General features: G+C 53.6%; 1 protein-coding gene across 14 annotated transcripts in view; it reads left to right on the forward strand.

The window, feature by feature from the left end:
• Positions 1-21,208, forward strand: part of ATP13A3 (ATPase 13A3) — a 44,527-nt gene extending 23,319 nt beyond the window's left edge. For 11 of the 14 annotated variants that reach the window (XM_088132277.1, XM_088132275.1, XM_088132274.1 and 8 more), the window contains 22 exons: positions 57-214; positions 622-810; positions 4,039-4,100; positions 4,901-5,051; positions 5,198-5,314; positions 5,596-5,613; positions 5,717-5,870; positions 5,967-6,087; positions 6,867-6,991; positions 7,813-7,991; positions 8,806-8,928; positions 9,417-9,496; positions 10,496-10,538; positions 10,643-10,752; positions 11,335-11,431; positions 12,420-12,492; positions 12,975-13,152; positions 15,633-15,820; positions 16,117-16,205; positions 16,562-16,642; positions 17,232-17,348; positions 17,966-21,208. In XM_088132277.1, the coding sequence (XP_087988403.1) occupies positions 57-214; positions 622-810; positions 4,039-4,100; positions 4,901-5,051; positions 5,198-5,314; positions 5,596-5,613; positions 5,717-5,870; positions 5,967-6,087; positions 6,867-6,991; positions 7,813-7,991; positions 8,806-8,928; positions 9,417-9,496; positions 10,496-10,538; positions 10,643-10,752; positions 11,335-11,431; positions 12,420-12,492; positions 12,975-13,152; positions 15,633-15,820; positions 16,117-16,205; positions 16,562-16,642; positions 17,232-17,348; positions 17,966-18,163 (2,651 nt within the window). In that variant the 3' untranslated portion in view covers positions 18,164-21,208. The remainder of the gene's footprint in view (positions 1-56; positions 215-621; positions 811-4,038; positions 4,101-4,900; positions 5,052-5,197; positions 5,315-5,595; positions 5,614-5,716; positions 5,871-5,966; positions 6,088-6,866; positions 6,992-7,812; positions 7,992-8,805; positions 8,929-9,416; positions 9,497-10,495; positions 10,539-10,642; positions 10,753-11,334; positions 11,432-12,419; positions 12,493-12,974; positions 13,153-15,632; positions 15,821-16,116; positions 16,206-16,561; positions 16,643-17,231; positions 17,349-17,965) is intronic. The other 3 variants (XM_088132267.1, XM_088132269.1, XM_088132268.1) reach the window with 3 other exon arrangements.
• Positions 21,209-23,676: the final 2,468 nt, after the last annotated feature.

Below are 23,676 nucleotides of genomic sequence, written 5' to 3' on the forward strand. Positions count from 1 at the left end.
AGGCATGGAACAGGCTTCCCTTCTGATCCGTTCTTTGGAAATCCTCCTGGTTGCAGGTTTCAGCACTTCGAAAGGGCAGCTGGTCCGCTCCATCTTGTATCCAAAGCCCACGGATTTTCAGCTCTACAGGGAGGCCTACCTGTTTTTGCTCTGCCTGGTGGGGGTGGCAGGCATTGGGTTCCTGTACACAATTGTCATCAGCATTCTTCACCAGGTAGAAACCTCTTGGTGCGGTGGGGCGCTCATGGGTGGGGCTTCCGTCAAAGCCTGCCTGGTGCAGAGCAAATGGTGCAGAGGCTGGATCAACCGTTCGGGTGCCACCATCACACAAGGCACTGCTGCGGGCGATGTCTATCCTGGTCACAGAGCCGCCTGCTGGGCCGGGCTCGGCTGCTTGCACACGTAACCTGCCGGGTGGCTCTGGCAGGCTGTGCTCACCAGCGCTGGGGGCACCTGCAGCAAACTGGGTTGCCCTCCCCCAGTTTCTAAAGCTGTGGGCGCTTTCGTTGGGGACTGAGCCGGGACCTTTCCCAGCCCTGGCGAGGAGCAGCGTGGCTGGAGGCCAGGCGGCCTTTGGCAGGTTTAATTCCAGCCCATTCTGCTGGACTTGCTTTCTTCCAGGTTCCTGCCAACACCATCATCATTGAGTCTCTGGACATCATCACCATCACGGTCCCGCCGGCTCTTCCTGCTGCCCTGACGGCAGGGATTGTGTACGCGCAGCGGCGGCTGAAGAAGGTTGGGATCTTCTGCATCAGCCCCCAGAGGATCAACATCTGTGGGCAGCTGAATCTCGTGTGCTTTGACAAGGTCCTGCCTCATGGTGATTCTCCTGCGGTTTGGGGCTTGGTGCACTGCGGGAGGGGGCAGCCCCCAGCCCCAGGCTTTCTTTTTGCTGCCTTGGACCCCTGCTGAAGAAACCTCTCTCCACACTGAAGGGATGGGGGAGTGCAAAATCTAGAGTAGTCAGGAAAGAAGGAAACCCCTGACAGACCCAGCCCCCCCCCCCCCCCCCCCGTGATGTGCTCCCACTTTCTCTGGGGCCTCAGTCTGTGAAGTGTGTCACTTGGAATCAGAAGAGGCTTCTGGAGAGCGGCCCTGCCTCCTGACAGTTTTCCCAAGAGCAGTCTGACCCCTCCCAAACAAGCAACCCCCTCCCCACCCAGTTAAGAACCAGGCCCCGCTTTGAAAACGCTTAGTCACACCACCTAAAGCTGTCCCGGAAGGGCTCTGGGTTCAGCTGCCACCTCCCATCTGACTTGGCTGTACTCACACAAACAAGAACCTCCCTTGTTTTGCTGGGAAAAGTCAAGAGGAAAGGCCATTTTGGAAGTGAGGAGGAGGGAAAGGAAGTCTGCACAGTATGTGCAAGGAATTCAGCCCCAGCTGCTGTGTTGACAGAGACCCGGGGAGGCGGGGGCAGCGGGCCCATGCAAGCCGGCAGGGGCAGCCCCCTCTGGGGAGGGAGAGCAGGCAGGCAGAGTCGGTGTCTGTCTTCCACAGGCACAGCCTTCTCCTCCACAGCTGATCTGCTGCCCATCCAGATGAGCCTCCTCTCTGCTCCCGGGGAGTTGTCAGGGGGCTGCAAGCCCCGGTCATTGGCCCATGAGACTGCCCAGCCACGTTCCTTGCCTGCCTTCCCTTGCAATCTTCTGCAAGCGAGAAGGCGAAGCCCCTGGGGGGACATGCTTGTTCTGGGGCCCGACCAAAGCAAATAAGCCAGCGCTTGCAGGGCTCAGATCCCCTCTGAGCTCTCATCTGCGGTCCTCCTTTGCAGCCCTCAGCTGCAGAGGTCCTTTGATTTAAAACAAAGGCTGAGCTAAGGGAAGAAAGCAAAGGAGACTCTTGCGTGGGCCTTGAGGGCTTCCCGTGTTTCTCTTCTGAGCTTCCCATGCGAAGAAGGCACAGGCACTGCCTTGCCAGGGGTAGGGGGTGCTTTCTTGTCTTCCAGGGTTGTAAGCAAGCCTCTGTCCTAATCACACACCTGCCTCTGGTGGCTGCCCTGGATAGGGGAAGGGAGCGGGGAAGGCCTCGGGCAGCCCTCCCTCGGCTTTACCCCAAGCGCTTGATGCCCAGCCGGCCTCAGCCACCAGATGGAGCCAGCTTCTCTCCCTCCCCCAGTGGGTCAGTGTGTGTCCTGGGCTCTCCTCTGGGATGGGCAGAGGCAGACGTGTTTGGGATCAGGTCCACCAGGCTGTTTGTGGGTGCAGTCATGCTTTAAGAGGAACTTAAAACTTGAAAATGTTCAGACTTCGGCGGGGGGTGTGGTAAAGATCAAGGAACTGGTGAGTAGACCGCTTCCTTGGAACCTCTCCGGATAAGGAGAGGATGGGAGGTTGCCTCCATGTGCTCTGGGCAGCTGTTCCTCCTGAGGAGACAACAGGACAGCACTTTTCTGCGGGTTTGAGCACCAGGAGGCAACTGCAGCAGAGACTTTTAAAGGACGCTAACTTTGCAAACCTCACTTTCTAATCACTTTTGGAAATTGCCTATTGACCATTTTAAAGCTATTAGAGTCCTTCGGGATGACAAGTTTGAAAAGTCTTCATCGGGTGAGTTTATCTTCAACTCTGAACAAAAGAAAATTTAATTATAAAGTTAAGAACTTAAAGAATCAGCAAAAAGCTAAATAAGAGTTTGATCTTAAAAAGTTATAAATGGACCAAGTGTCCAGATACATTTGGAATATTGAAACTTTTACAAGAAGACTTTGGAATTAATTATAAAGAACAAACAGCTTCTTGTGGGAAATAGATCTGTTTTGGTTTTTGGAAGACGTAACAGAGATAAGTAATTTCATGATTTAAAAAGTGGACACTAGAGGGGATTAAACAATTTAGGTAGAGGAAACAATGCAAGATGTTATAACAATGAAAATACTGAAGAAGACTTTTGAAGAATGGAGTCAGAAATGAGTAGCCACAGTATCAACAATGTCAGTAATGATGTCTGCTTCTATGGACAGACCATGTAGGAAAGATGTTATTGAAGAAATGTCAGATGTAGAACAAATTTTATCAGAGATGGCACCAAAAGTGGATTTACAACTGACAGGCCAAGAGAATGACTTGGAAAAGAAGGTTTCACTGGATCGATAAAAGAAATTGGCTGATGTTTTAAAATTCAAAAGGGAAATACAAATGATAAACCAAGAGGGTGACCTGGACAATTTTTCCTGTTGGATTTAAAGAAGAGGCTTGTTTAAAGCCTTGAAGAACTCTGTGTGATGGGGCAAAGAAATGAAGAGAAATCAAATCCTATGATAATATTTGAATGAACTGAAGATTAAGACTGTTAGAAGTAAAAGGAAGGAATATGAAGTGGGTTTATTTGATCAGGGTTAAACCTAGATACGGTATGTTGTTGCTTCTGGCAAGCGTTTATGGACTTTCTGCTGACCCTAGGACTGAGAGATGACGCTTTATGGATTTCTCCGCCGATAAGGGAAGGGATGTGGGGTGAAGAGATAATTGTTTGTAACCTTAGAGGGGGTGAAGAGTTGCAAAATTCGTTTATATAGTGCTTGCTGTAATGAAGGTTGGAAGTCACTTCTTTGTATATTTCTTTTCGTTATATCCTCACTTTTTTCTTTTTTCCCTCTTTTTTTCTTCTTTTTCCTTGCACCTTTTTTCTTTTCCTGGCCCTCTTTAAGTTTAGCTTGTATTAGATTTTACCATTATAATCAAAATTCTTAATAAAATTATATTAAAAAAAGCTTGAAAAGTGTCCACCTGGAGACCCCAGGGTGCTCGGCTAGACTGGGGAGCCAGGAAGAAGGCGGGGCCCCAAGAGAAAACTGTAGGTGTCCCTGAAGCACCAGGAGCCACGGTTTTGCGTTGTGCAGGGTGTGGCTCTGCCTGCGCTCGTTTGCTTTCGGAGGGGTTTCGGTTGCGCCTTACTGGGACTGGCTTGTTTCAGATCTGCTGTTGGGTCTTAGCCCGGAAGGACTGTGGCCCCCAAAGGCTGCCGAGTAGTCTGTGACCTCTCAGCCCCCCGGCCACAACTCTGCTTTGAAATACCCTTTTCCCTCCACCCTAGACAGGGACCCTGACTGAGGATGGCCTGGACCTCTGGGGGATCCAAAGGGTTGATAATGCCTGGTAAGTAATATAATAAAATATGTAATATATAATATATAATAATAATAAGTCCGGGGTGGAAGAAGCGGCTTCAGGTGATTTATCAGATAGAGGAATGGTATAAAGAAGTGTGGGATATTGCAACCAATGATAAACTAACATGTAATATTAAAGTTAGAAGGGGGTTGAAATGAGTTTGCAGAGATATGGCATATATTTACAGAATTTGTCTTATTGAAAGGGAAAGGATGCACACCTACACAAGAATTATTATATTTTTGGAAAGAGGAATGATTAAGTAAAATATTGGTCCTGGGGGTGGGATGCACCTCTAATGTTTCATTTTATAAAGGAGCAGCGGCTTCCGGGGCAGGGGGGTGCAGCCTAAGGCTTCTCCCTCGGCCAGAGACGTTAAAGGAACCAAACCCGGGGATGTGGTTTGCCGCCAGTTTGATCAGGGTTAAGGGAGGCTAATCTGTTCTCCTTCGGGAACCCCAATGGAGGCATTGTTCAAACGTCGTCGAAATCATTACATCGCGTCAAAGCGGCCTCCGTAAAACCCTTGGTTCGCCACCTGCTCTTCCCATCCCACTGGGTGGTGGGGCTCAACTCTGCTAATGCCCAGCCAGACTGGCCAGGGTTTGGAGTGGTGGGAGTTGCAGATCAGCCCATCTCACTGATGCAGGACGGGGAAGGTGGTTGCGTTTCTGTTAAAGGAGCGTAAGATCCATCGGATGCTTTGGCTTCAGAGGTTCTGCTGGCTGGCTTCCTCCCAGAGAGAGTAGGGTGGTTTCTCAGTCTCTCCCCTCTGCTCCGCTCAGCTTCCACATGCCCGAAGAAAACGCGTGCAAGGAGAGCTTGGTGAAGTCGCCCTTCATCGCCTGCATGGCCACTTGCCATTCCCTTACCAAGATCGAAGGGGTGCTTTCAGGAGATCCACTTGATCTGAAGATGTTTGAAGCCACTGGATGGGTGAGGATGTCCCATCCGGGAGGTGCTCAAAACGCCCGAGAACAAGCCGCCTGTCGGGGGCAGAGGCAGGCAGGTCGTGTTGGATTCAGGGCTCTGGGTTCCGGGATTTGTGCTGAGGGACGTCTCTGCGTGTCCGTTTCCTTCAGGTTCTTGAAGAAGCAACAGAAGAGGAAACAGCCCTTCATAACCGGATTATGCCCACGGTTGTCCGGCCGCCTAAGCAGCTTCTTCCAGACTTCAAAGCTGGAAGCAACAAGGAAATGGTAGGTCATCTGGGGCCCTTCTTTCCCGCTGTCCGGTTTGGCTGCACTCTGCCTCCTCGAGGAGCTGCCCTAAGTGTTACCTTGCAAGAGCTGAGGCTCAGTCCAGCTGCAGGACAGCCACGGGGGAGTGCACAGCGAGTGGTCCTAAAGTCGCAGCCTCGGGGGGCTGTTGCTGTGTATGAAAATGCCATGGGCTTGGGAGTCCTTGAGTGCCTGTGCTGGCGGGGGAGAGTTCTGGCCCAGGCAGTCTTGCAGAAAGCTGTCTCTCTTTTTCCTTGCAGGAGCTTTTTCAGCTCTCGGTGAGTGGTTTCCTTTCATCCCCTTGGCTGCGGTCCCTAACCTCGCCCACTGACTGGTCGTCGAGCGCCTTTCTTCACCTTCACCTTCCCCTTCCTTGACCAGGCCAGTTACGAAATCGGGATCGTGCGGCAGTTTCCCTTCTCTTCCGTCTTGCAACGGATGTGCGTAGTGGCCAGAATCCTGGGGGAAAAGAAGATGGACGCCTTTGTGAAAGGGGCCCCAGAAGTGGTCGCGGGGCTGTGCAGGCCAGCCACTGGTAAGGCCTCTCAGCTCTCGCTCTCTGCTCGTTGGGGGTGGCTTGAATCCTGCTGCCACGATCCTCACCTGGCGGGGCCTCTCTTGCTTTCCCTAGTGCCAGCTGACTTTGAACGGGTGTTGGAGGACTACACGCAGCAGGGCTTCCGGGTCATTGCTCTTGCTCACAGAAAGCTGGAGTCCAAGCTGACCTGGCACAAGGTCCAGAACGTGGGCCGGTAAGTGGACGCAGGGCTCGGCCCTCGCCTGGGCTTTTAAGGAAGGGCCGCCTGCAGCTTTTGCTGTGAAGTAGCTACTCCCCAGAGAGGAGGAGAAGAGGGAGCTCCTTGACCTCCAGTGAGTTTCTTGTGGTCGCACCCCACATCCTGCCCAGCAGCAGGGAGCAGTTTTAATGCTCTTCTTGGCCCCCAACCTCAAGCAGCCTCCGCTGCTTGGTTTCCCCTGCCAGTAACCCGAGCAGCACTTTATAGATGCCTCTGGTCTCAGAAACCTCGTGGCCAGCCCTGTTGGCTCTGATGAACCAGCATCCAGCGATGCCGAGTCCTGGCAAGGATTCTGTTTGGGCAGGACTTAAGCAAAGAGGCTTTCTTGGGAGGCGCTTCCTTGGATCTCCCTAAGGGTGCGCGGTCCCTTGGCAGGGAGCCTTTGCAGTTTCCCCCCTCAGAAGCAGGTGACACTCCTTGCACATCCAGAAGTTTCTCCTCCCCCTTGCAGCTAAATCTGGGCGGATTACTTCCTTATGGCATTTAAGCTTTGCCCTGTGTGTCTACCAGCACCTGAGAGAGTGCAAAGTTCTTTAACATGGTAAAGGCTGATGGTATTCAGAAACAAAGTAGGCAAGGTTCAGCATGGGTGCCCAGATACTGCACCCCACTAGTAAAAAGGGGGGAGTTTGAATTTCATGTGAATTAGCTCTTGGGAGTCACAGCAGCCTTCCAGATTTGATCTTTTTGCAAAATCTACCCTGATTTTCACGGAATTGCCTATTCTACCACAGAGATGCCATCGAGGCCAACATGGATTTCATGGGGCTAATTATAATGCAGAATAAACTCAAGCCAGAAACTCCAGCTGTACTTGACGATTTGCACAAAGCCAACATCCGCACAGTCATGGTCACAGGTTTGTAAGCGGCCGTACTGTTACTTTCACACTCTCCCTAACAGCGGTCCTTCATTACGCAAGCGGAGGCCACCTTTAAAAGAAATTATATTCCTGGGCTGCCCATTTCTACTTGTTTAGCCATGGTTGAGAAGCGGCCATTATCTCTTCTAACCGCCTCTCGCTTGGCGTCTAGGATGGAATCTCTCTTCCCCCAGCTTTGCCCGTAGAGGAGGGCGTGTGTGCCATGGAGGCTGACCACTTCTGGTTGGTATCCTGGCCCAGGCTGTCCCCCAGCGTGTGGTTGAGATGATCCAGTCTCTCTCCCTGGAATACTAAAACAGCCAGACGCTGGGCAGGGTCAGACCCAAGCTTCACTGGATTTAGGCTCTTGGGGTTCAGGTGCTCCTTAGTCCCAGTAGGGCCTCCCTGGCTGCAGGGGCTTGGTTTCTGGTTTTTCTGCACTCTCCTGTTGTGGGACAGGCTGTAGGCTGCCTCGATGGCACAGATGCCTAAATCCATGGCAAAAGAATCCGGTTTCTGAGATTCAAACCTAATCTTGTTTCCAATTCTAAATAAAGTTATTCCATCTTTGCTCTCTTAAAAGAAACATTTGAGCACAACGGGATAAAAATCAGTAGGAAAGCATTAGAGGTGTTCAAGATGTTTATTTGCTTAGGAATGTGCTCCATGTCTGCTCCAAAAGCTGTAAAAGGCCAGATTGTTAAGGGGAGTGAGAAAGTGTGTATGTGTGGGTGGTGGTGGTGGTGGAAGTGCTTCTGGAATGAGGGATGCCAGGGAGGGCCTGGGCCCTTGCCAAGGGTGCTCTGTTTGCTTCACAGGCGATAACATGCTGACTGCCATCTCTGTGGCCCGGGATTGTGGAATGATTCTACCTCAGGACAAGGTCATTGTGGCTGAAGCACTACCTCCAAAGGATGGGCACCCCGCCAGGATCAAGTGGCACCATGCAGATGCCCTTGAAAGGGGTTCTGATGCCATGCCCACCATTAACTCAGAGGTACGGGCCTGTTCAAGGGTCCTCTCCCAGCCACCAGAGAGTGAGGAGAGGGCTCTGTAGTGCCTTCCGCCCCTCGTTGGCCTTTTAGGGAACTTGCGAGGGAGAACCAGAGGATGGGAAAGGGGTTCTTCCCACAGTTTTTTCCCAAGCTGCGCTTCAAAACTAGGTGGAAGTTGCGCTGGGGGAAGAAAAGCGGCATTGGGGGAAAGAAGGCGGTTCTCTTACAGAGATAAAATGGCCTGGACTTGCTCTTCCTCAGTTCCTCCTGCAACTCTGGATTTCAGATCACTCGTTTGACCCAAAATGCCTTTTTGCCCTCGATCCTCTGGAACCTTTAGCTAATGCATCCATCTAGCAGCGGTATTACGTAACTGATCTTAATATATTGGTGGGCTGTATCTACTCTGGTTTGAATGTCTGTTGACGTCTGTCGTGCCTGGTACATGTGGTTTTTGTTACATGTTACTTTTTTTGTAAAAGCTGGCTATTCACGGGACATGTGGCTCAGCACTCTGACTTCTGGATTAGTCTCCCTTAAGGCGCCTTAGATCAGAAACCTAATCAATTCTGAATTTGGGTGTGGTTGATGTCAGATCAGATATTTAATCCACAGCAATCTTAAGTCAGCAGCTTTTTCCACGATCTTTGCTAGGTCTAGGTGGTGGTGACCAGTTATGTTGACTTTATACCTCAAACATCTGGTCAGAGAATGCTGTTTTTAGCAGCAGGCTTAAATATTCACCGGAAGTTTAGAGGTTTTACCCAAAGAATTGGATGGTGAAATTTAAGTGGCGATGCTTCTGTTTTGTTACAGGATATTCCAATTAAACTTGCCCAGCAGAACTTTGAAGACTTCCACAAAGCCAAATTCCATTTTGCCATGAACGGGAAGTCTTTTGCAGTCATCCAGGAACACTTTCAGGACCTTGTTCCGAAGGTTTGTCTCTGAGGCGGCTTTGAGGTCTCTCTGCATCTGGGCCAACTACACCCCTGTGTGTGTGGTTTGCTTTGAGGGAAGGTCTCGTGGCCGTGGCGAGACTGCTTGGTGGCTGGCAGCCTTCCAAGGAGCCACCAAACCCCGGGGTCCTCCAGCCACTTCCTTTTCTTCTTCCACTTCCCTGGGTCCCCTCCCAGGAGGGGAACGTCCTTTCTACTTGAGCTGTCCCCAAACTCAAAAGCTCCAAAACTTTGGCCTTTCTGAGCCTTTCCCCCGTGGTGATGGCAGGAGGTCTAAAAATACGCCCATCATTCTAAGAAATACTGCTGAATAAAATTCTGCAAAATGTTTCTGTGCAATTAAAGATACATTTCCTGGGTGAAAAGGACGATGCACTGAACTTTTGTCTCAGTTGCCAAAATCCCCTGCAACTGTTGTCTTCACCTTCCTTATACCCGGGGTGCTGAGAGACCTCCCTTACCTTCCAGCTTGTGCTGCACGGCACGGTGTTTGCTCGCATGGCACCGGACCAAAAGACGCAGCTGGTGGAGGCCCTGCAGAACGTTGAGTAAGTATTCTTCAAGGGCAGCAGCAGCAGCAGAACTTGGCTTTGGCTGGATTATTTTCAAGTAGCTTAATATTCAGAAGGACCAGCTCGCAGCACTGCTGAGAGCAGCCAGAGCCTTGCTTCTCGGCACGCGGAGTCCGGCTGCACTCCTGGGGGGCAGGATCTCTGCTCTGAGGAGGGCAGGGCTGTCTGGGGCCACTAGACTTACGACTGGGGCTCGGAGCGTGAAAGGGGGCATCTGGGTTTCTCTGGTGATCGTTGCTGCCTGGCCTCATGCTCTGCTGCTGCTGGGGGCCTTCGGGGGTAGAGGGAGTAAGAAGGGGGAACGGCTCCTGCGACTGGGCTGCTGATTCTGCCCTGCCAATTGCCACTGCGTGAGGAGGGGCCATCCTTTGACTCTGCCTTCTGTGCACGGGCCTTGCCGGCTGCCCACCACTGAGCCAGGGCTCCTGGGGTTCAGTCAGCTGGAAATGCTTTTGGATTTGGCGGCAATGTGCTGTCTTGCTTTCTGCCGGGGAGGGAGGAGACGGCAGCTTCGGCTGGGATTGCCCCAGGCTGTTTCCGCTGCTTTGGCAGCATGGCATAGACTGAGGGGGATGGCATCCTGTTGCTCACAGGTTGCTTAGCCCCTGCCGAACCTGGTTCCCTGAGCAAAAGATGGGATGCTGGATTTCCTCTTTCCCAGCACTGAGAGCGTCCCCCTTCTCTCCAGCCCCCTTCGGTATCTGGGATCACCTTGCAGAGAATGCTGGTCAGGACCTGGAAAAATGGTGGGGCTACTTAGGGTGTGCTTTTGCTTCTGTTTACACACTGAAGGCAGGTCCAGGGCGCTTGTCTAGTTTGTGGGAGCCTTTGCTGGGTTTCTCTCCTGGGGGAATCCCTGGAATGCCTCACACACACCCCTTGGAATCGTTCACTGTTCCCCCTGCCTATAGTCACTCTGCAGAAGGAACTACTGAGGTGCAGTGGGACCCTCACCCTTTCTGCTGTCTCTTGCAGTTACCACGTGGGGATGTGTGGCGATGGAGCCAACGACTGTGGCGTGAGTATTCCCATTCCTCACTTCAGCTCCTTAATTTGGGCCAAAGAATGTCCCTCTCACTTCACTTCACTTCACTTCACTTCACTTCTCTTTTATTTGGGCAGGCTCTGAAGAGGGCCCATGGTGGTATTTCGCTCTCTGAGCTGGAAGCGTCCGTTGCTTCTCCCTTCACCTCCAGAACACCCAGCATTTCCTGCGTGCCAAACCTGATCAGGTAAAGGGCTTGGGCATTCGACAGGCGGATGGGCCTCCTCCATCGGGCCAACCGCCAGGGTGGCTGGCTCTGCAGGAGGTGGTGGGGCCGGGCTGAGGTCCTGCCAGTAGGGGAGAAACGAGAAGGCCGCTGGCTGACACCTCTCTGAATGTGACGCTCAGACCATGGGCCAAGGCTCCGCAGCCCAGGTGGGCATTGTGCGGTCTGAAGGACGCGCAGAGCTCGCAGGTTGGCTGCAGCTAGCCTTGCTTCCTTCTCTGGGAGGGGCAGGAGTCTCTCTCCTGTTCCAAGAGGGCAGAGAAGCGCTCAGCCTGGCCTCCTGCTTCAGAGTTTGCATCGTAGGAGCTGGAACTGTTCTAAGATAGGCGTGGAGCTTGCGTTTTGGAGTTCTGAACTGTCCTGAAATGCGGTGCTTCTCTTTTGCACACAATGTACGCGTGCAGAAAATGTGCAGTCCTCCCCAGCCACACAAATCCTCTCCCTTCCTAGATGTGGGTGAGCAGGAATTCTCGGCTCCCCAAAGGAGGATCGGAGACTGGGCTGGATTGCGGTTGTCCCCATGTCTGCTGTTTTGCTTCGCAGGGAAGGCCGCACCGCCCTAATGACTTCCTTCTGCGTGTTCAAATTCATGGCTTTGTATAGCATTATCCAGTATGTCAGCGTCACTCTGCTATACTCTGTGAGTATCTGAGCAAAAACCTGGGGCCGTCCTGAAAGATATTTTCTTTGAAGGAAGGCGTCTTCCAAAGTATGTTGCTGTGCGTCCATCCCTGAACGTTACACATGTGTACACATGTGGGCGGCTGTGATGCTGAGCATGGGTGCTTCAGGAAGAGCAAGAGACTTCTGGACGATAGAGTTTGCTTCTTAAGGAGGGTCCCAGACCAGTTCCAAACACACCCTGGGGAATTAGAATCTCCCACGGAGCTAAGGAAAAGCATGCCTCGGTTACAGTAAATATGAACCAAGCGAGTAATGCAGCAAAACCCAGGGAAAATAACGTCGATCTTTGTGAGCAGAAAACTGAATTGGTCCCGTTTCTTGAAGATTAGGCTGAAGGAGAAAGCTTTCAGAACGGCCTCTTTTCTCAAGGAAGGGTGGGACTAAAGATGAAGATTGCCCAGGGCTTGAGAGAAGAGGCAGGGAAGGGCAGATTCAGGACCACCAGAAGGATCGGGGGATGTGAGGGGGCACACACACTGGAAATAAGCTTCAGAGGAAGGTTTGCACCTTTAAGAGAGATCCCCAGCACAGCGAGAAGAAAGCGAGGCAGCGCAGCACAAAGGCATCCCTCGCTGTTGGGTGGGAGCCAGCTGATGCTAGTGTGAGTGCAATAATGCCACTACTAATACTACAACTACCAATAATAATAATAATAATAATTATTATTATTATTATTATTATTATTATTCATTGCAGGCCAAAGTGCTTCTGTGATGACAAAAGTTCCATCCATTGACAGGGCAGAACAAAGGGATCCTTCCAAAGGAACAGGATTGTCCTTACAAAATACCGCTGTTAGCAAAAACACGGGAGCCCAAGGGCTGTGAAGGGGGATAATGAAACCCAGCCTGACGGGGGAGGCAGGTGCCAGGGGGTGGCAAGTCTTCTGGGCCAAAAGCAGCTGTTCCCTCCAACCCGATCAGTGCGCGCACTCTCTTCTGCAGGTCCAGAGCAACCTGGGAGACTTCCAGTTCCTCTTCATTGACCTCGCCATCATTCTGGTGTTGGTCTTCACCAGTGAGTAGGACAGGGCTGGGGCCTCTGGGTTGGGACGGATCCTGACGGGCTGTGCTGGGGGAGTGGGATGTCTTCCTCCCCCAGGACGAGCTCCTGGAGCACTGGGATCCCTCGCTGTCTGCCTGCCAGGCACAGGCAGATTGGTGACCAGGCCAGCCATGGGCCTTTCCTCCCACTGCTGGCCCTGGGGCTTCCTTGAGAGAGACAGGCCCGACTGCAGACCTCTCTCTAGTTTTGCATTCCAGCACAAAGGTTCCTGGGCCATTTTGCTCTGCTGGGGGGCAAGAGAGGAAGGCCTCTAACAGGCCTAGCTTTGTTCTTTGTAAGTCTGCCTAGTACGTTGCTGTATGTGAACTAAATCAATCCCTTCTGATTAGCCTAATTTGTATCAGTCCCAAGACTCAGCTGTTCTTTGTGCAGGTTTGGACCGTGTTGGTATGGGGAGGTTTGCCTGACTGCCTCTCTTCTTCTTCTCCCTGCAGTGAGCCTGAATCCTGCATGGAAAGAGCTTGTGCCTCAGCGGCCACCCTCTGGCCTCATCTCGGGGCCCCTCCTCTTCTCTGTCCTGTCCCAGATCCTCATCTGCCTGGGCTTCCAGATTCTGGGCTTTCTGTGGGTCAAGCAGCAGCTCTGGTACGAGACTTGGACCCCACTCTCAGAGTAAGTTGCCAGCATGCCGGGCAGAGGCAGTCGAGGCCACCCTGTAGCACTGGGGTGTTCCCGGGATCTGCAGAAGCATGGACGTGGCTAGCAGTACTCCCCCAACTTTTACTAGAAGGGCCCCTTTCCAGCTTCTCCAGTAGCCATTTCAGTATGCACAGCACGTGATCTCACTTTCTGTCGCCGCCACAACTACAGGCACTCGCAGCGGCTCCCAGGCCTTGGGGCAGGGGGAGCGTGCGTGCTGAGAGACCGCCGAGGGTCCTGAACGGCTGTGGGTTTCAGGAACTCTGCATTCTAAGCCTTCCCCCCACTAGATGGCAGCAGAGAGTTATAGAAAGTTGAGCGTTTGGCTGTCACCTAGTGGCCCTCAGGATTTCTGCAACCATGGCTAAGCTGTGAAACTTTCTAGGGTGGTGAGGGGCTGCTTGGTCTTCCCCTTTTCTCAGCATCTTTCTACATCAAGTGTTGACAAAACACAGAGGACGGTTTGTTCAGGTTGGCGGCACTAATGCCTCCGTACCTGACTGCGGGAGAGAGATGCGCCTCTGTTTTGGGCTTGCAAGCACCCCAGAGGCGCCTGGTTGGACACAGGGAGAAGCAACATGCTGGACTAAGGCAGGCCTTGGCCCAATCCAGCAGGACGGTTCTTACCTTGTTGCCAGCTGACTCGTCAAGAGTGCAAAACGTTGGTGCCCAACCCAGAGGCGCTGCAGTTTGGAGCAACAGAAACCCAGTCACCACTCACTCAGTGCAAAGGGAAACAAATAATTTTCTGCCTCCCCTAAATTCATGTTCAGAGAACACTTGCCTAGTTATCTCTGAAGAGATGCAAGTGGTTGCCCTAAAAGAATAGCCGTAATCCAGTAAGCCAACATTCCTTCATTGGATATGAAAGGCTCTTGCTAGCTAGGATGGTGAAAGGGCAGCATGCTGGCAGTTTTGCAACCAAGTATTTTTCCAAGTATCTACAAACATGTTGCAGGGGTTGGAGAGAAGGGGACATGCATCCCAGATGAGACCTACAGGTACAGCAGCTGGATGCTGAAGGCTGCTGGTCTGGTAGGACTGAGATACAGTCCTGGAGCCACAGAAACCTTTCCCCACTTCCCCAACACCAAGTGAGCTAATAAAAATGGCTTCTAGCCCTTCTCCCATCTACAGGCAGCACCCCCCCCCCCGTTCCCAAGAGAAGAAGAAGGCCTACGTATTCTTGTCAGTTTCACCCTGCTTCCTTTGCACACCCAGAACTGTTGTTGGTCTACAGTGGCCAAAAAATCAGGAGGAGCTGGGATGTGCCTTTTCATCGAAGACATTTATTTCAAAGAGAGAAGCTTTTGTGAACTGCAGCTCACTTCATCAGATGCGATGAATTTAAATTATATTTTGTTCTTTTGTTCTTCACCTTATTGTCCTTTTGGACAAGGGTTCCTACTGGTTTTGCAAAAATAAGGAGTCTAATAGCACTTTTTCTGACTAACCAATTTTATTACAAGGCATAAGCTTTCATGAGTAAACCTTACTTCATCGGATGCAATGCAGTGACTAGACTGATGTAGCATTTAAACTGGGATGAGATGGGAGGGGAAGATAGGTTGGTTATACAGTTTACATGTGAGACAGATTACCCAATCAATTAACAATCGTAATGAATTTTTTTTGTTGAGACCTGCTGAGATTGCCTGAAACGTTTTGATGTGAGTCCAGCAATTTCTCACTCAGTGGTGCATCAGTCTAGCATTCTATGCATCTGATAAAAAGGTCCTCCCAGATTCCTCCTGAGTTTGCTAGCAGCATTGCAAAGAATCAAAATAGCCCAGTCAATCCTGGCTGCACTTCAAAGTGAATCTTTGGAGGGAGGGAGACCTGTAAAGCCATCAAGCCTCCTTTCCCTTGTGAGGACCGGGTCACCTGCTACTTCTACAGAATTTCAGCATCGCAAGTGGAAAGATTGGTTTGTCATGGTGTTGGGTGCCCTCAGCTGGGTTGGAGTTTAACACAGACCAGATTCTGGGGTGCTGCAGAGTTCCCATTTGTCTCAGTGGGGTCGTGAGGGTAATGTGGAAATACACCCCATGGAGGTGGGGGGAGAGAAGAAATAACTGGATTAGCTGCTGCTGAAAGGCCTGTTGGGGGGATTGGGTCCGTTCATCTGCCTCCAGATGAAAACAGGCCCCTGGAAGCAAAGGAGGCGCTTCCTGGTTTGCCTGCGGAAAGTCCTGGAAGGGAGGGGAGCCCCTGGCCACCTGCAGGTTTTAAGAATGCCTGCCGGGGATGGGTGAGAAGGAGGCTCCCCTGACATGGCGTTTTAGTTTTCAAAAGGCTTCTCTTAGACCCAAGTCCAGAGCCTGCCTGGCTGGTCCATCCGGCGTCCCTCCCTGTCTGGGCCTGGTGAGCCTGAGGCCCGCGGAGGAGGCCAGCGGCAGAGCCCGGCCTCCCCGGCTTCGCAGCTCACCCTTCGGCCGCGGCTTGTCTTGCAGCGCCTGCAACCGCTCAGGAGCTGCCTTGGCCAACGCTTCCCAGCACGTTAACGCGTCTGACCACGACGAGCATAACATCCGAAACTACGAGAACACGACCCTCTTCTTCATCTCCAGCTTCCAGTACCTCATCGTTGCCATTGTCTTTTCCAAGGGCAGGCCCTTTCGGCAACCTTGCTACAAAAACTGTACGTCCGCTACCGCCGCCGCCACCTCCTCCCGCGCTTTGCTTGGGATCGGTCCTCCTTTTCGCTGGTTAAAGGTGCCCGGAGGGGAGGCCGTCCTGGCCTGCAGCCGTGCAAAGATTGTTTTGGGCAGGAGGGCGCCCAAAGGAGAAACAGCCTGGGGAGGTCTTGGGGCGCCTGCCAGGGGGAAGTGCTGGCGTGCACAAGGCATCAAGTCCAGCCCTCCGTCTGGGGGAGGCAGGTGGGGGTGTCCCTGTCGAGCTGCAGCAGGAGCAGCCTAAGTCCTGTCTCCTCCCCAGATCCGTTCGTGGTCTCTGTGCTGGCCCTTTATGCCTTCGCTCTGACCTTCCTGCTGTACCCAGTGGCAGCCATTGAATCCTTCTTCGAGGTACGAGGGGCAGGTCCAGCCCCCAGCCACCGCATCAGCCGAGCTGTTGCAGCCTTCCTCATCTGGGTGGGCTTCATGGCAGTGGCCGCTCTGGCCAGGGGGTTGTGGGGTTGACATCCACCCGTCCGGGGGAGAGGCCAGGCCAAGGAAGGCTGGTGGGGGGCTCCCTCTTCAGGACTGCGTCAAGGCCGCCCACCGGAGGGACTCTGGGAAACACATCCATGGGGAGCTTTGCCCCCCTCCCCCAGCATGGCCCTTGGGCCTTACTTCGTGATAGGAGCTCCCACCCTTCAGAAGGAAGTGCGGCTGCCCACCCTCCTCACAGGAGTGTGTGTGCGTGTGTTGTTGCTCCACAGCTGGTCTGCGTGCCTTACGCTTGGCGTATCACAGTTCTCCTCATCGTAGTCGTCAATGCCGTTGTGTCCATTCTGGTGGAGGTAAGCCATTTGGAGCAGGTCTTTCTGCTGACCACAGGCAAGGAAAACACGCCTTCTGCTTTGAAACGGGAGCCAAGTGGGCAGTGTCTGGGTCCCAGGAAGCCGTCCTTCCCACGGCCCACCCTGCCAGACCATCTTCCTGTGCACTGACGGTCTGAAAAGGGGTGGGGATTCTCCTTAGCCTCTCCTTCATAAATGGGTGGGTTTTCACACAGCTCCTAGAACTTCTTCAAGTATTGTTATAGTTGTTATTAAACAGCAGTAATACTAACAGGAGTTGCACTTTGGTGCCTCTCCTAAGAAGAAGCGTGTGCTCCCGAGAGCACACAGGAGGAAAGAAACCTAAACCAGACATCATCGGCTGTGCTGGGCAGGAGTTCTTGAACTGCCAGAAGCAGGAACGGCCGCATTCTGCCTAGGGCCTGCCTGCCAGAGTCCCCTCCTTGGAGCTGCCCGAGGCCTCTTTCCGGAGGAATTCCAAAGCTCTTCTTCTCTGCACTGACTTAATCACCCCAACTTTGCTCTTGTTTCTGAACCCCTTTCTGATTATGCCTTCTTGATTCTCCCTGCTTCTTGGATCAAACCACAGAATTTTCTCCTTGACATGGTCCTTTGGAAGGTTATCTTCAATCGAGACAAGCAAGGGGAGGACCGCCTAGCTTCCTCTTCCTCCTCCTCCTCTTCCTCCTCCTCCCACCCATCTCAGGTTGGAACTGTGCACGTTACCGTCCGTCCTTCGAGCATGCGGTGGTTCCTGTTCAGAGGCGGTTGGCGGGGAGGGGACTCGGCTGCTGTTTGAAAAGAGCTTATGCTCGTAATTGCAGTGCTTGGCGGAAACCCGGTGGTGTGATGCGATGGGGGAGAGCAGGGCAGAAGGTTCTTCTGCTTGCTGCACCCCCTGCCTCCCGAGAAGCTCCAGGGGATAGAGAATGTGGGTGGCAACAGCCGTGCCGGTAGGCTAGATGGCGAGGGTGGGTGGAGTGGATGTTTGGTGCTAGGCCTTCTCCCCCAGCTGAGAGACCCTGGCACTTACTATGCTGGGCGACAGCATCCCCCCCCCCTCAGCTCCTGAAAGCTTTCTGCTCACCGGGGGTTTCCATCTTGGCAGGGGAGGGTGCTCAGGTGAGCCTTTGGTCATGCAGCCGAACTAGAGCACCCCGGGGAAACAGATGGTGGTGGTGGTGATGGTAGTGGTGGGAGCTGCAGCAGAGAACTTAGAGACCTGCCAGTTCAGAAATAAGGAGACCATCCAGTGTGCATTGCTTGAGTTGCTGGGAGTCAGGTGAGGGAGCCGCCCAGCTTCCAACCCCTGTCTTTTCCTAGGAGGGCCTGGACCGTTGCCACGGATGTGCCCTGCCGGCACTGCTGGGCCTGAAGAAGAGGCCTCCCAAGGCCCGCTACATGCACCTGGCCCAGGAGCTGCTGGTGGACCCGGAGTGGCCGCCCAAGGGCCGCACGACGACAGAGGCCCCTGGCCCCGCCTGCCAAAACGGCTCCTGCCAAGTCATCACCATGACGTAGCGGAGGCCACGCAGGTGCAGGCTGGGGCTGTCGACAGGGTGAGCTGGACGGCCGGGGCCCCCTCCCCTCCCTCCCTCCCTCCCTGCCGAGGCCGTCTTCCTCCAGCCAGCCTGGAAAGACCTTCTCCTCGGCCACGGCTCTCGAGGCAAGTTGAGCAGCCCGAAGAGCAATGGGGCCTGCCTGGAACAAGGACTCGTGCCTCCCCAGAGCCGCACAAGGGGCGGAACTGCCTTTGCCGCTGTTTGCCTCCAGAAGCACGTGGGCTGGATTTGGATGCGCTTCTCCATCTGCAGCTATGCAGAGGAAAGGGCCCTCCGCCCCGTCTGAAACGGTGGAGTCCTGGCTGGTCCCCAAGGCTCTACAAGCCCTTCCCAGGGGAGGGGAGGGCTGCTGCTGCCCTCCTCCCCTTACCCTGGGAGGGGGCCTGGCTTGCCCCTCCCTGCTCCCTGCCTTGCCAGGGCTGCGTGAGGGAACGGCAGCTGAGCCATCTTGCTCTTCTCGGGCAGGGGGCTCTGTCGCCCACCCACTCACTCTTGCCTCCAGGAGAGGTGGCTTTGGACCTGGTTGCATGTCCAGGACAGGTGGAGTACCCATGTTTCTCGGGCTGCCAGTTCCCGGCTGGTGAGCCTCCCCTTCCCCCACGCCTGAACACACACACCCCCACGCCAGGAGATGCAGCCTCCCTCCCTCTGGACCTCTGCGTAGGAATCAGAGGCCCCCAAGGCGCTTCTGAGAGCGCAGGCGCAGCCCCGGAAGGAGGGGAGCTGGCGGCGCCTTCCATCCTGTCTTCCTCCCACAAGGCATCTATGCAGGCGCGCACAGCTGCCCTCTGCTTCTCGGACAGCTCTGTGTCCACCCACAGCCTCGATCCGGGAGTCCGTTGCTGGCTGGAGCGGGGTGGCCTTAATAGGAGCATTTGACAGAATCCTGGCTCGGATCAGCTGCGGCCACATCTGTAGAATCATCCCCCAAAGCCGAAGCCTTCCACTGTGACAGCATCCCCCTTGGATAAGAACAGTGTGTTCTGCAACTTTGCCTGTCCAGAGAAAGGACTGAGGCACGAGGACAGGAGGGACAGGAACCCGGTCTGGACGGCCCTTTGAAGGCTGATCTGATGCCCGAGTCTTGGGCTGTGCAAGATGTGACATCTCTCTTGCCCGCATGGCTGTAAAGCTGTTCTCTGATCTACCATCTTCCTCTATGAGCGGCGGTTTCTGCACTTGCAAACCGTAGGTTCCTGTTGAGATGGTGGCTGTGCCAAGATCGCCACTCCACCATGGTGCTAAATAGTTGGAGGGCCAGCAACGACCAGGAGAAGCTGCTGGAGAAGCAAGGCTGCAGTCAAGGTTCACGCTGGTGCCACGTGGAAAGGAAAACAATCCGTTGCAACATTCTTCCCTTCTACATTGAGATTCACAAGTATTTTACTTTGGCAGTAGTAGTAGTAATAAAAAACCCATGAGGCTGTGCATCGTTCCTTTGACCTTGGAACTGTGGCTTGCAAGCACCTCCCACTGTGGGAAGTGGTGGATGTTGGAGGACAGAAGGTCTGTGGGGCTTTCGAAAAGGGGCTGCTGTGACTGCCAGCTGCGCCTTCCAGCTCTGCTGCGTGCATTTCTCCCCCTACCTCACCAGTTAAGGAAAAGGGGGGCTGGTCAGCAAACTTTAGGGGACTCTTAGGGACTGTCTGCACAGCGTTTGCACAAGATCGTCGGGCTAAAAGCAATATTGGTGTTGATGTTGGGGAAGGAAGCAACCTTTGGAGAGCGGGTGTTGGCAACCCCCAAAGAGCTGGGCTAGTTCCTCTGGAAGGGATGTGGTGCATCTTCAATCTGTTCCCATTACACTTCAGATTCCTAAGTTGGTGGTTTTTAAATAATTATTTTCTTATATTCCCTTGAAGGCTTGTGAATTCAGGTGAACAAATGTCACTGCTAAGTTGGATTCAGAGTGGTTCTTAAATTATTTGAGACAGACCTATCCCTAAACCTTTAAGTTAGGATTGTATATATGGCCAATTAAATATTATTTTATTATTTATGCTTATCCCTAAAGGACTTGCTCAAGAAAGGAGCAACTCTTAAATTATACTTTTTAAAATAAATATCCAGATTTTAAAATAATATATACACACACACACACACACACACATCTCCATCCCTCAGGGTTATTTTTTTATTAATGCTTTTCTTTCTTCTCAAGTAACTCATGATTACTGCTGGGTTTCACGGCACATGTGTGTCCCTTTGCCTGCCCACGTTTGCAGAACCCCGCCCTAGAAACTGCTTCTGCCCCCAGCGCTGGGAAAGAGGCAGCCCCCCCCCCACGGGGCAGCCCCCATTCCAGCTCCAGAGTGAAGGGGGGGCAGGGATCCCCTGGAATATTGGAGTCTTCATGTTCTGTTGGAGAAGTGCTTCCTCAGATGGGCCAGGACTGCGTATTCCCTACTGCAGTGTTTTCAATTGGCAGTTTTAAGAACTTGCACTCTTCTCCATTTTTATTTTTTTTTCCAGTGGAGAATCAGTTCACCTTCACTGGATGAGTTTATCTACTGTAGTATATTATGGCTGCATATCAGTAGTTACGAGGTGAAGAATAATTCTTAATGCTGCAAATTATCTTTTTCTTAAAAGCTTTCCTTGATTGTCACAGACTTAAAAGGGCTTCATGACTTTAGCTTGCAAAGTTTAAATTCTAAAATCAAATGTTTGTATATATGATGGAAAAGTTTATTTAAAGGTTCAGATATGATCATTTTAAGGCACAGAACCGTCCAATTTTAAGAAAACCTGTTTGTATAAATATGCAAACATTTGGATAAATTATGTATTCTCTGCCACCAGCACCTCAGGTCAGGATTGGCAAGATCCCATCATCTTAAAATGTTTTAAAAATACTTTTGTTTAAGAAGTGGCTCTGCATAAAAATTATTTTGCTGTTTTTTATAATGGTACCCAGTTGTAATAAAGACATTTTATGTGATTGTAGTAAATGGCCTTGTAAAATCCCGTTTTTATTGGAATAAAATGTGATGAGCGTGCCCTTTCCAGGTTCTTGGGCTGGTATTTATAATCACGGCTCCATCCCCAGCTGTGGCCTCTGCTTCCCACGCGTCAGGGCACTCCGTGGAGGGCCGGCCATGTGCAGACAAGCAGCGCCCGGGCCCCTTAAAAACAGGGCACGCCAATGGGGGTCCCATCTGCAGAGCGGGAGCCCGGAAGTCTATGTGAGAGAGGGAAATTCTGTGGGGGCACGATAATGACACGAAGGGCCCTTGGGCGGTGAGCGAGTGGGTCGCCTCATGCAGAGAGCACGGCAGGGCAAGCCAGGAGGAAATGCACGGGTCAAGAGAGCCAGCTCATGGAGCGAGCTGGAGGGTGGGGGTCCCGAAAGGAGTGAGAGAAGGACAGGATGGACCCCGCACCCGCCCGCCCTCACCAGGCTGCTCTTTTCTCCCACTCAAGTCCTCTCTCTAGAAATGCCCAGTTAGTGGCAGCCTTCACCGTGGGGCACCAGGTGGCGCTGCTGGCTGGCAAAGTCCTGCAGCCCCGCCTCCCCCACTGCTGCCCTGTTAAAACTTCACCCCACCTCCTCAGACACGGTGGGGACCCGGCAAACGCACGCAGGCTCGTTTCTGCGGCCCTTGGGAAAACAACGGTAGAGAAGGCTCTCTGCTTTCAGAATGCAATTAGCCCACCTCTAGACTTGGTTGGGTGGAGCAGTCGGCGCAAAGGCTACCAGCCTTGCTTGCTACTAAGTGCCTGGGAGCTGGAGCTGGAGCTGGCGAGGACCCCCACCGCCACCCTGCCTAGAGTTCTTGAGGGGGCCGTGCAAGCAGGAGGGAAGAGGACGGCAGCGGGAGCAGGAAGGGCGGGTTGGGTTGAAGCGTGCTGGGGGCTCGTTTGCAAAGGGATGATGGCGGTCCAAGTCAGGACATCTGCTGTCTGAACCAGGTCACTAAACCCTGAAACCCAACAGACACCGGCCACGAAAGCCTTCCCCAGCAGACCACAATCCACGCTCTTTGAAAAGCCACTGCGGCAAGAGGGAGGAGGCCAGGACAAGAACCACGGGCTGCCGTGCGATTGCGTAGCCCTGCGGGAGAAGCCGGGCTTGGGTCACCTCGCCCGAGCCTCTTCAGGGAAGCCACGGGCACCCAGCCCTGACTTGGCTTACTGCGAATGGCGGCTCTTGAGGCAGATGCAACGTTAACGTTAACGTAATCGGGTATCTAGGTTTATCTACAGTCACCCAATCCAATCGTTTGGGGCAACATCCGGTAGGACCCAACGGTGAGGCAGAGAGACCTCCCGGACCCTGTCTGGCCAGAAGAGCCGAGGCTGCTCCGCTCGCAAGAGCTAAGGGGAGCATCTGGGCCCAGAGGGGAAAGGGGGACGGGGACGGATTTTAGAAAACGCCAAGCATCGGGGCGGGAGGAGGTGTAGAAGTGAGTCCAGTCCCCTGGGGCCGAGCTGCAGAGGCCCGGCCCCTGACACGGATTTCTTTTTTTCTTCCTCCACTTGCTGGCTTGTTAACTTACCCCACCAACTCCCCCATCCCTGGGAGGCTAACGCCCAAGTAGCCCTCAAGGGCAGCGGGGCCTTTCCGGGAGCACAGGGCCCCAAGGGAACCCAACGGCTTCTGAGGCATCGCCGCCTGCCTTGTCCCGCCCGGCTGCTTGGCGCCTCGGGGGTCGGGCCGTCCTCAGAGCCTCCTGCCTGGCCAGGATGGAGATGGATGACGGGCCCCATCTGCGTGACCTCCCCACAGCTCCAGGTAGATGCTGAACGAGCGAGTGGCCATGGGTCCAAGCCCTCTCCCCAACAGGAGTGCTGGACCCACCGCTCGGGAAGGGTGGCGCCTTCCAAGACACTGGTGCCACGGCAACTATTAGGTGATTGGCCTCTAGCTTCACACAGTACAATTCCTCCTTTCTCCCAGAGGAGATTTTGGGGGGAAAGCAGTGGGGTTCTGAGGAGAGGACGTGGCTTTCGTGGTCCTCGCTCCACTCTTGGGGAACGTCAGGCCAAAGTCAGAGGTGGCCAGGCCTCCCACGCGGCTTGCGGAGCCTGGGGAGCTGCGTTCTTCCTCGTATTTGTGTCCTCCCCTGCGCTTCTGGCTGGTGCCTCCCCGCCAGGGAGGGTGCAACGGACACGGAACGCGTCTGGTCCGGGCCGGGAGGCAAGCAGCCGTCCTCCCGGCCGATGCGGTTTAGGGCACCCTCCGCTCGCCAAGAGTCCCCGGGAGAAGCTTTCCCCGGCGCCTCTGCGCTTCGTGTCCAAACAAGCGGGGCTCCGCTCAGGCTCCAGAGCGCGGCTCTTCCCTGCAGGCCGCTTCCCCTCGGGGGTCCGCCTGCTCTCCCAGCTCCGTCCAGCCAACCGAGCAAAGCAAGTGACGGCTGGCGATGCTTTCAGGCACAAGCAGCCCTTGGCCCAAAGCACCACCGCGGGGAGGCAGAAAAGCAGCCTGCTGCCTTCCCGCCCACCGTGGCTTCCCCGGAGGAAAGCTGTGAC

This window comes from Python bivittatus, unplaced genomic scaffold, assembly GCF_059951505.1.
Source record: "Python bivittatus isolate LINGU-HERP-01145 unplaced genomic scaffold, Pbiv_v1 ctg000980_np1212, whole genome shotgun sequence".
NCBI lineage: Eukaryota > Metazoa > Chordata > Lepidosauria > Squamata > Pythonidae > Python > Python bivittatus.